General features: G+C 34.6%; 1 protein-coding gene and 1 long non-coding RNA gene across 2 annotated transcripts; both read left to right on the top strand.

Annotated features, from left to right (window-relative positions):
• Positions 1-42: 42 nt before the first annotated feature.
• Positions 43-2,346, top strand: LOC126922260 (uncharacterized). Its single transcript, XR_007712807.1, has 2 exons — positions 43-525; positions 681-2,346. It is a non-coding gene; the product is annotated as an uncharacterized LOC126922260 (long non-coding RNA).
• A 570-nt stretch (positions 2,347-2,916) lies between these two features.
• On the top strand, positions 2,917-12,347 carry LOC126918442 (uncharacterized). Its single transcript, XM_050726347.1, has 12 exons — positions 2,917-3,826; positions 4,444-4,749; positions 5,783-5,870; positions 6,583-6,870; positions 7,094-7,307; positions 8,686-8,748; positions 9,508-9,661; positions 10,028-10,546; positions 10,866-10,953; positions 11,072-11,274; positions 11,695-11,779; positions 12,030-12,347. The coding sequence occupies exons 1-12, from the start codon at positions 3,443-3,445 to the stop codon at positions 12,221-12,223; spliced, it is 2,586 nt and encodes an 861-aa protein (XP_050582304.1). The 5' UTR covers positions 2,917-3,442; the 3' UTR covers positions 12,224-12,347.
• Positions 12,348-12,658: the final 311 nt, after the last annotated feature.

The following is a 12,658-nucleotide window of genomic DNA, read 5'->3' as shown; positions in this document are numbered from 1 at the left end:
GAATTGAAATATCTTTTTCTTTAAACTATTAATGCTCTTCATATCGATCTTCGCAATCGCAATATTTCCAGCATTATTAGTCAATTACAAAAAAAATTAGACTATCAATTGACTGATGTATAATGTTCTCACGTACATATTCATATATTCATATGTGTATTCTTGCTTCCTCTAACCTTTTACCAACCGTTTCTATGATTTCTCACTATCGATAATGCAAAATGCGGATTCGATCACATACCGTATTCTTGATCAAATACTTCAAAACCACTGATACGATGATTATAAAACAACGATATGAGAGTCGAAGCAGGATCAATTTACATAGTCTTACAGGATATGTAGTTAGAATTTTTATTGCTTTGTCGTGCACGTAACGGTGAACGATATCGATCTTGAATCTGACAAGGACTCGATCATTGTTGAACAGTTGGTAGTCGATAAAACATGGCGAGGACTCGATCCAAGGTTCGATCGTAATCGTAATAAAAAGTTTCTCTTGCTTGATAATTTTACACGTGCAATGTACGTTTCGTTTCATCATTAATATTAATTTTCTTTATATGTTTACAATATTGTTTTCATTATTATTATTAGATGTGTTGTAATAATATCACGTATTTATCAAAATATTTGTACTGTATAAAGATATAACGATTTTCACGATTTTCCATTTTCAGTTCATTAATTAAGTTCTACATAAAGCGGACACACGTCTCTACCGGCTCATTCGGAGTTCTCTAAAATTCTGACCACCGCTCCTGGTAGTTTGGATAAGAAGTTAATTATAAACTCGACGAACTTTCTTTGCCAACTTTCTGTAATGTAATTATTTTCGCAGGAAGAAATTAATTATTTGATGTTCAAATATTTGACACAAAAATTTGTTTGTATTATTGAATTGCATTGTGTGAAATAGTGTGAAACGAATAACATTCTTACAGATGTGTGAACATCTGAAAGGAAATGATATTTCAAAAATGAGACAGACAACGATTGATCTATTATCATATTAATCATTGACATGTTTAACCATACAGACTTAATGTCAAGAATTAGATTTATTTTTCTAAGCTATTTTTGATGATAAAGGCTATAGAGGAGAACTGTACTTAATTACGGTCAAATATGATACAAAATTGGCCAAACGACGCTATTAATACTTACTTGCGTACTATACATAATTATGAAGTATTTATATTTAATATCTTTTATCTTATCTTTATATAATTTTACGAACACATAAAACTATTAATACACGCTTGCGTTCTCCGCCTTATTATGAAATTTACGTTTAATATTTTTTGTCCCATTTGTGTTATATATCTATCACATTTTCGTAATATAATATCTTATGATAAATTAAATAGTTTAATTAAGACATACGCATACGATTTCTTAATATGGATTTACAAATATAGTAACATAATAAGGAGTCTGAAAATATTTGGTTTTCTTCTAGGCCAAAATCTTTGTTTTATTTCTAAATATCTTTGTATTTTTTAAGCCTTAGAATATTAAACGTAATCTCAATTTGATAACAGACTTTGAAAGATTTACTTTATAAAAAGAAATTCTAATTAAAGAAAGGACCAGTCAGTAAGTTAAAATATTTGCAAAGAAATTTGATTATTACAAAATTACTAAAAAATATGTAATGCTTGCGCTAAGTATAATAATTATAATACAATTAATAATACAAGTTTTATAGGTGTAGAAATAAGGTAAAAAAGCGCATTAAAAAAAAGGTTTAACTAGCTTCCAACTGTTAAATTAGTATTAATTCCACGTTGACTCTTAATCGCATCTATTCGATAATGCCACCATCTGGCCAAGGAATAGAAGGACAATGCTAAGTGGTGTTCATTGTCCCATTTTATACACATGCAATATGTAAAACAATGCGAGGTCCGTCAACAATTTCATTTTTTTCGTATTCTTTCATTACTGTGGCAATTAATAGATGCGAATTACGTTATCTGATTTCATCGACTTGTCGAGTACACACCATCCCGGAGGTATTCGATTATGGGTCGTTGCATTTGTAGCTTTAAAAAGTACATGTAAATTTATCTTACGCATTCTTGCGTATTCATAAAACAAATATTGATAATTCTCATAAACGATACCTGTACAGAAACCCATATACATGGAAGTGACAACGATGAATAAATAACTGCTGCATTTTGGCGAAGAATAAAACAGGAGGAACATAGATGGAACAGAGATAAAACGGATAAAACATAAGAAGTAAAATAATTTCATTGACAACATTTTATCAAACGATATAATCTAACGAGTGTGTACGATAATATATTTATAAAATAAAATAATAAACCGGTTAAATCGTGTTGAGTTCCCTTTCCTCCTCTGTTTCTTTATTTCCTCCTATTTTCTTTAATTAATATAATATTACACACGTACTTATTTATTATATATATTATTGTATATACTACATGTGTACTTAAGCTTAAATTTAAATTGTAAGTAAGATATTGATTAATATTTTAAATCGTAGTATAAAAAAGAATAATATCCCTACGAAATCGCAGGAAATAACATTTTAACGTTTAATTCTCATATCTCAACCGAACTGAATCAATATGAATTATGCAGATTAATATGAATAAAAAATTATTCAAATTGGTTTGGGAAATGACAGAAGTAATTGAAGATATTTCGTCTCAAGTGTGGAGCACTTTCTTTAAGTAGATGTCGACAACCTCAGTTTATCTATATTTTGAAACGGTATCTTCGAGGTCTTCGACCATCGACAGGCATCCGCTTGTTTGCAACCTCCCGAGAATTCTCATTGTCCATCCTGCATGCAAATGCGTCGCCCGTATCTTTTTCCTTTGTTGTTTACACTTATCTCACGTACAGGATATTTTTACCTGCCGTTGTTGCTCCCCGTTGTATATAAAGTCGCGGGAGGATTCACTTGGGACGCTCACACCTGTCTTGTATCTCGAAACCGTCAAGTTCATTTCAGACGGAAAAGAAAGCGATATCGATTAGTCTCCGGTTCAAAGTCGCCGCGAGAAAGCGCAACTTTCTCGGTGGAACATTGTCGCGAATCGATCGCGTTGGGAAATTCTGAAGCCTCGCTATATTCCTGTAAATTACAAAATTTATAAATCAGAATACTGACAGAACTGTTTCAAATCGTTTCACCGTGTGTTAAGAGGATAGTCGTGTAACGAAGTGAAAATTGATGATAAAGGATTGAGAGTGACTGAAAATTTAAGAATAATAAACGATTAAAGATATTGGAGAGATTAGGAAAATTGGAATATCAGAGAATCGCGAAATCGAAGGATCAAGTCGAATTGACCAAATGTTTAATGTTTCTGAGACGTATGAATAACACCAGGGACAGTGTTTAAGATCCTATGATAAATTTTCCAAAGTTTGATAGGTTCTCTCGTTGCTAATTGTCGAAATGAAGTCGAATTCCACGACGCGTGCTGTTCTTCTACATCTTCTTTTTCTTCTCGGGAGTATTTATGCCACTGACAATGAGAAGAAACGATACGATGGTTATAGACTGTACAAGGTTTTTGTGTCAGATACTACGGGTTTAGAGCTATTAAGGAACATGTATGACGACGATGGTTACCATTTGTGGCATCCACCGAGTATCAATAACACCGCAGAAGTGATGATCGCCCCGGCAAAGATCCAAGAATTCATGGAAAAAGTGAACGGGTCGAGGCTCGAACCAGAATTGATGATGGACGACGTGCAAAGGTATATCGACGATGAGAATCCTCGTGGCAATGTAAGAGGTGGTTTCGACTGGCTCGGTTATCACCGATTGGATTCCGTAAGACATTACTTTCCATTATTTTACTCGATAAATAGAATTGAAAAATTTTTAGAATATTAATCCATAACTTACAATTTAAATTTTCTCTCCTTTTTTCTCCCATATTTTTAAAAATATTATCATAAGAAATACCATAAGAATTATAATAAAATTTCAAAATAAAAAAATGGTATCACCATGGTATCGTGCTATCGTAAACAATAACGTACTACCAATATTACTACAATGTTTTCGTAATATCATACTACACCGTTGTTACTCTATTTCACTATATTTTACCATCATACTTTCCTGCAATATTATTATTATCCCACCGTACTATATTTTCGCATTAAATTATCACCGTCTTACCATTCCATCATACTAATGCTACCATACTATATATTCATCATACTAATCATACTACTGTATCGCGATACTACGTGCAATTTACTAAGTATAAAATTATCGAATTAATATATTATCAGTTATTAAGAATATAAAGTAAACATCGATAAATATAAAAACACGATTCAATTTTGTTATACAATTAAACGATTTAAATAAAGTAATTAATTTCATCGTTTGTCCTTTTTATAAGGCAACGCATTATTGATCGAACAACTTCCTTTCAGATTTATAGCTGGCTAGATTCCCTCGTAACGCAGTATCCTAAGATAGTGAAACCAATAACCGGTGGAAGTAGCTACGAAGGCAGGAGTATCAGAGGCGTAAAGATTTCCTATAAGGAAGGAAATCCTGGTATATTTATCGAAGGCGGAATACACGCCAGAGAATGGATATCACCCGCTGTTGTCACCTACGTCCTGAACGAATTGATCCTTAGCGATGACTCTCGTGTCAGATATATGGCGGAGTCGTACGATTGGTATATTTTCCCTGTATTCAATCCTGATGGCTACGAGTACACTCATACTACGGTAAGAGCGCTTTCATAGTTTTCTCATAACGCAAACAATGTTTAACTAGAATTTGCAGATAATCGTGCGAATTGATATCGTTGCGAATATAATTAAAGAAATAACGTCTAGTCAGAGAATTGTTCTTACTCGCTAAAAAAGGACACTAGCTACATCTTGAACATCTTGTATAATACTTTTGTACGTCACGCAGATCGTGCCCATTTTTCCAGTTTCTTTTCCATGAACTTTCCATAAATGCACGAACATCGTCGCTGGAATTATAATAAATAAAACAGTGAAACAGAAGGAGATTTGAATCGGAAAGAAAACTAAAAATTGTAAAACATACAGAAATGTAAAAGGTGGCATCGCCTTTTGTTTAAAGTCGATCTATTATATTGTCATTCTCTTATCGGGAATACTCAATTATGTTAGGTCATCCCATAAGTTCGTGCCGACTTTTGTGTATACATTTCACGTGTCGATTTATAAACATACGTCGATAAGGGACCAATGCACTCGAAAAATGGGAAGAAGTTGTAGAACGAGAGGGGGATTACATTTTTCCATGAAACTGAAACGTATGTAAACAATCTTAACGTATATAACCGCTCGAAAAGCGGAACGAACTTATGGGATGACCTAATAATTTTAATAAAACTGGAGCAGGTAAATCTATCCAGATAGTGTACCTTTTTACACGAAATCCAGGTTTCGTTTACACGTTCGTTTCATTCACAATCGAAACTATTTACTTTATCAAGGAAAAAGATAAAGTAGGTATTCACAAACGCTTGACGCGACTTTGACGTAAATCGCTATTTAAACGATACTTCTTACGATAAGATCGTCGAACGTCTCCTTTGAATTATTTCATTCTGCTATCGGCCCGTTATCTATAGAATTAAGCAAAGAGCTTCAATCAGTTGTAATTCTCCGGTTCTATTTATTTATTTTTCTTTTTTATTAAGGTAGACTTACGCTCGATAATTGCGCGATGTAAGTGATAAAAGAATATACCCGCGAAGTATATTGTTTATTGACTGTTTAGAATCGTCTATGGCGGAAGACTAGGAGACCTTCCGGGAGAGGCTGTTACGGAGCTGATCCGAACAGAAACTGGAATTTCCACTGGGCAGGTAACGATCTAATACAAATAAAATAAAAGTTATCGCTACGCTGTCTAGTTAATCGATACCTACTTTAGAATATTATCTCCAGTTTACGAACGCTGATAAATAGTAAATGAACGTAGATAATGAAAATAATTGCTAATATTAGAAATCAATTTAGATATTGGAAATATTGAGTTGGCATTGAGGATTTTGTCGTTAGATGGTATTGACAAAATTCGCAATCACTTAGTTACCCAATAATACTTACATTCTTAATTCGAGATTATTTATTTGTAGTATAAATAGAACGAAACACTGGCTGGAAGACAATTACTAGAAATTGAATTATCTATATTTTACAAAGGAAATAAATATTTGTTCTTCTATGTTATTGTATTAGGGATTATTAGATAGCAGGGGAATAAAAGATTTTTCATTCTTATATCTTTAACGCTAAAGATCGATTCAGTGGCTCGTTAATGAATCAATAACAATTAATATTTTCATTGGTGAATAGAACCCCTCGATAAAAACGAATAGAATTATCGATTTCTAACTCAATGAAAAATCAGTGTGTCCTTTGTGTTTCGCTTTAAGTAATATCCCATTGTTTTTCAAGTATAGAAAATATTCCCAGTGTAAAAATGCCAAAGATTTCTTTATTATAGTTATTCGTATCTCGCACTTGCTGCTGAAAAATGACGCTTCTGTTACGTTGCTTCTACCAATATTTTAGAGGGTGGTACCAGCCGAAATCCATGCAGCGAAATATACCCCGGTGAAAAGGCATTCTCTGAGACAGAAACAAGAACCATGTCACGATATATCGACAGCATCCACGACAAAATATTCTCCTACGTGGCGTTCCACAGTTACAGTCAATTGTTGCTCATTCCTTACGGGCATACTAACAAGAGGATCAGCAACTACAACGATCTCTTCCAAATAGGAAATTATTCCATAAATGCTTTGTTGAAGAGATATGGAACGCGATACAAGGTTGGCAATATCGTCGACGTTATATGTAAGTACATTATTCAAATAAAGTTAAGATATCAGAGTATCGTCGTAATAAACACCGAGATAAAAATATTGAAATATTATAATTAAATATCGTTTGTGGTAAAATTAGTCGAAGGCAAAGTAACGTAAAAACATGTAAAATAATGTGAAAGTAGAGTAAAATAAAATACGAGAAAGTTTCTAGGCTTTTGTTTCGACCAACTTAAATTTTGTATTCCTTTCAGACGTTGCATCGGGAGGTTCGATGGATTGGGTGCGGGGCACCTATAACATTCCCGTTACATACACTTACGAACTTCGAGACACAGGAAGATACGGCTTTATTCTGCCAGCAAGTCAAATTATACCCACTGCGAAGGAAACCTTGGATTCTTTGGTCGTCATGTTCCAACAGGCTGCAAAGCTTGGCTATGGCACATCCGCGAATAATAGCACGTAGCGTTGAATTCCTACGATTCCGTGATCGTTCGATGACATCCTTTTTATACGACGTTTCATTCTGTAAAATAACAGACTGCTGTTTAATACTGTACAACGTCAAGGTTACTTAATTTTAGCTACAAATCGCACATACGTAAAGAACCGTAGAAAAATAAAATATATCAAATAGATTGTAAAATTTTCGTTGTCAAACAGTGATAAAAGAAATAAATAATTTTGTATTACTACCAGAGCGGAAAAGATGGTCATGGAAATCATACGTCAATAATGCTTTGCTTGATTATAAACACTGTCTTTGCGCGCTTTTCTTATCTATATTTTCGATATTGGTCCTAAAATACCGTACAATCTTTCACGATCGTAATCGTAAATTGGCACGTTTACGGTAACCACGCAATTTACCATCACTTACGACAATGCGATTACTTAAACACAACTATTTTTGTTCTTCCAGCATTATAATTCACACGCGCTTCTTTAATCTATGCGATCGCTCGAACCAGTCATTCTCAAGCGTTACGACGTAACAATTTCTAGCACGATCTCATCGCCAAGCAATGTTAAACGATCTTCGAAAGATGCAAATTGGATGCAACTGTGACGAAACGATAATGACGATCTACGTACTTGCTACGAGCGTAACCTGATACTTATTTACTTAATAACTTCATTAACTCGCGGATGGAAGAATTCCTGGATACTTGAGGCTTCTGGGCTTGGTATCTCTGTTACTTGACATTTTCTTCTTGAAATAATAATAAATAGAATTTCAGAGTTTGAATCTTAATAACTCGGATATATAATAATAATTTCTCTATCTATAGGTTCTCTACTTTTCAAACAAAAGATCTCATTTCCGTCCCTATTCAATTATACCATACTTACATTCGAAAATATTCATTAGGTTTCTATCTTCATCTTTAATTTTAATTTTATAATTATAGAATGTATTTTGGAATTTAATATCGGAATCACAGTATAGTATAATATAATTTTACAATTATATCCGTTTAACCGATTAGAAGAAGAAAATAGAAATGAAACATACCCATCTTCAATTCGAAGCTATCATCCTTCCATTCGCTGAACGACTTTATCCGAGTTACTAAGATTCAAACTGTGAAATTCTATTTATTATTATTTCAAACAGAAAATGTCAAGTAACAGAGATACGAAGCCCAGAAGCTTCAAGTATCCCGGAATTAAAAATCTGCAACTGATTGTGAAACATCGAACGGTCTATGTAAGATCGTCTAGATAAAGAAGCACACTCGAAATAAATCCGATAAGGTGATCCAATAAGCTCTTTAATTAATCGGCGATATGATTTTCGAATACCGATCAGACAGAAATAATCATTGGTGTCGTGTGCAAGTGGAACGTTTAAATACAGGGATGGAAGTAGCAGCGGTACAATTCCCTCTGGTGACCATACAGGGTAAGATCACTCGTCTCTGTGTTCTCTCTTCTCTTTAATATTTCTGCTCACTTTTGTAACTTCACTTTCTTCGTTTTAACTCTTTAATATTTCTTCTCTTAGTGTTTCTCTTATATTCTATTATATATATATATCTCTTCTCTTTAATATTTCTACTCACTTTTCTAACTTCACTTTCTTTGTTTTAACTCTTTAATATTTCTTCTCTTAATGTTTCTCTTATATTCTATTATATATCTCTTCCCTTTAATATTTCTGCTCACTTTTGTAACTTCACTTTCTTTGTTTTAACTCTTTAATATTTCTTCTCTTAATATTTCTCTTATATTCTATTATATTTCTATTATATATATATCTCTTCTCTTTAATATTTCTGCTCACTTTTGTAACTTCACTTTCTTTCTTTTAACTCTTTAATATTTCTTCTCTTAATATTTCTCTTATATTCTATTATATTTCTATTATATATATATATATCTCTTCTCTTTAATATTTCTGCTCACTTTTGTAACTTCACTTTCTTTGTTTTAACTCAAATTCGATCTTTTTTTTCATTTTAATCGTTAATGTTTCATTGTAACTTTATATCTATTTGAATATAAATTTCTTCCCTGTATTTATTCGAGCGTGAAAAATTTCGTCATCGTTGAGTTTCCCTCGACGCTTTCTTTCTCGATCGTTATGGTTTTCGTGGAATTTACGCGTACGTCGTTTACATTCTGTACGATAGCAATAGGTTCAATCTTGTCCATTTCTTAGGAAAAGTATCATGTGGAAGTTAATCTTCGTCGCTTTGGTCGCTTTGGCGACAGCCGAGAAAGTAAGGTACGACAACTACAAGGTGTTCCGTGTCGTACCCCAGACGGAAGAACAGGTGGAAGTCATACGCAACTTGGAAGAAGTTTCTGATGCGGTATGTACATCTTTGTATGTACACTTTTATATAAATATCGTTATACGTTCACAGAATCGACTAAAATATACTTCTTTCCATTAATTTATCATTAAACCATAATAAATCAAACGTCTAGCTTCGAAAAATTCTTTGAAGAACGAGCCAAAGGTAAACTGTAGCGATTCGATGAACTCGGTCAATTTTCCGAATATTTTTCCCTATTTTCTACGTTATTATCGTTTTTTAAAATTCAATAATAAAAATAGGGACCACGGCGATTCGATCGGTTTAGTCAATTTTTATATTTAATTGCCAAAATTACCATTTACTTTTCTTGGAATAATTATTCATATAATTGACACGAAAAATCTCTGAAATGTACAGTTCTCTTTCTGGAAAGAGCCAAACGCCGTCCAGCGCCCCGCGGACGTGATGGTTGCCCCACACAGAATCCCCGACTTCCACGAGACCATGAAGATGTTCAACATCCCCTACGACGTCTACGTCAGCGACGTTCAAACTTTGATCGACAGTGAAATGCCACCGGCTCAACCTCTGGCTACGTTCGACTTGAACCGCTACCATACGCTCGATGAAATCTACGCTCATTTGGACGATCTGGCCAAAGCAAACCCCGGCAAGGTGCAAGTGATCGTCGGTGGAAAAACGTACGAGGGTCGTCAAATCAAAGGAGTGAAAGTGTCCCTCGGTAAGGCCAAACACGGAGTCGTGTTGGAGGCTGGAATCCACGCTAGAGAATGGATCGGACCGGCTACCATTCTCTACATGCTCAACGAGCTTTTAACCAGCAAGAATGCCGATGTCAGGACACTCGCTGAATCTCACGACTGGTACATCTTCCCTGTCGTCAACCCCGATGGATACGTATACACTCACACGAAGGTAAGTAACTTGAGAAACTCGAGGACCTCTTAATATGACGCGAAGTCATGTTGGTCAAAACGTAGAAAGTTCTAAATGCGGATCTTTCCTCTTTCACAATCTTCTATTCTCACGATTATTGATTTAGAAGACCGAGATTTATCCCATTGTCGGCAAATTTTCCCTGTTTGATATCTTTGTATTAAACAGGATCCCTAACGCTAAAATAAATATCACTGGAATCGTGGCAAACAACTTACATCGTTCGATGACAAGTTCCACGACGATTTTATTAATAATATTTTTCGATGTAATAAATTCGACGATGTTTGTATTTCAGAACCGTTTGTGGAGAAAGACTCGCAAACCATACGGTATCTTGTGCTACGGAAGTGATCCTAACAGGAACTGGGGATACAAATGGATGTGTAAGTTCTTGATATATTAATAAACCTTAAACGAAGCTATCACGTTCTTTGCTAAATAATTAGATAACGTTGAGATCTATAAAAATCACGTAAGAAACATTCTCTCTTTATCCTTCAGCTGGTGGTGCCAGCAACCAGCCATGCGCCGAAACTTACGCTGGAAGCTCTGCATTCTCCGATGTTGAAACGAAAAGTCTATCGCAATATTTAACGTCGATCTCTAGCAAGTTCTCTGCCTACATTGCTTTCCATAGCTACTCTCAGCTTCTAATGTTCCCCTATGGCCACACCAAAGAGCATTTGGAAAATTACGATGACTCTGTAAGTAGAGGCTTCATAAATTTATGTATTATTCTATTATTAGACGTTATATCTTAGAGCTTTTTCTTACTTTCTCCGTGTTTATACATCCATCATATATCGCGTTTCTTGCATAGAAAATAAAAATAATATATTTATGGTACACACGACGGTTCCGTTTCGTAAACATTATATTCCGATCTTTCTTCGATTCAATTTTGTAAATGCATTTATCGCGGAGAAATTTCATCGAAATCTCTGATTTTATCGCGCATATCTCGTTACTCAAAGAGTAATTGATACTTCGCTTTACTTTACCGATAACAACGGTAAATGAGGTACCATTCTTTTCGGTACCGATACGCTCGATCGATTAACAGAATCTCGATGAAATTTGGAAACGCGGAGCAATCAACTAAAATAACGAACGTGTTCTTTCAGCTGCAAATCGGTAAGAAAACGATCCAAGCTCTTGCTAAGCGCTACGGAACCAAATACGAGACCGGAAACATCGCCGAAACCATTTGTAAGTAGACGTTTCGCTCGTTTAAATACAATAGACGAAACAATGATAGCTAACTAATACATTACGAGACTGATAAACGAATCGATATGAAATAAAAGATAATTTTCTTTGACGTGAACGTGAAGTGGTAATTAAATATAAAATTAATACAAGTAAATTAATTAATCCGATAAGGCTTTTTCGATCGGACCGATAGATTGATAACGATCTTTACCGTCATTTATTGCTACGTATAATTTTCTACTCCTAGATGTCGCGAGCGGAAGTTCAATGGATTGGGTGAAGGGAACATTCCACAAACCAGTCACCTTCACCTACGAATTACGTGACACTGGTCGCCATGGTTTCGTGCTTCCAGCTGATCAAATCGCTCCTACCTCATTGGAAACCCTGGACTCTTTAGTTGCCATGTTCAAGGAAGCTAAAGCTCGAGGATACGAATAAGCTACAGACTGCAGAATAAACTACAAACAAGATTAATCGATATAAATAAACGAACGAATTAAAACGAATTATGTATAACGAGCATTGTTAAATTTTTTCAAATATATTTATATCGTTATTTTTACTTCGTTTTCCTCGATTTTAACGCCGGATCTAACGCTTAAGACTCGTGTACTCGGAGAGTAGAACAAAAGTGAGCGTAAAAATCACCATAACGTGATCCTACATCCAGCGGATCGCTGGAGATTTGTAACAAAAAAGCTGGTAGATCGAACTTAACCTTCAAATTCTGACCCTCAAGATGTGTCTACATCTACGGCGAGAAAGTAAGCGGGAAAGCGAGCTATCGACAAAGCAGCAGAATGTTGTGGATCGGCTATCAAAATGCTATCTTTCGAAACTTGGCGAGAAATAACGAAGACCTCTCGTAGGAGG

This window comes from Bombus affinis, chromosome 1 (assembly GCF_024516045.1).
Source record: "Bombus affinis isolate iyBomAffi1 chromosome 1, iyBomAffi1.2, whole genome shotgun sequence".
Taxonomy (NCBI): Eukaryota; Metazoa; Arthropoda; class Insecta; order Hymenoptera; family Apidae; genus Bombus; species Bombus affinis.
Note: the sequence above shows the minus strand (reverse complement) of the source record. Positions and strands in the feature narration are given on the sequence as shown.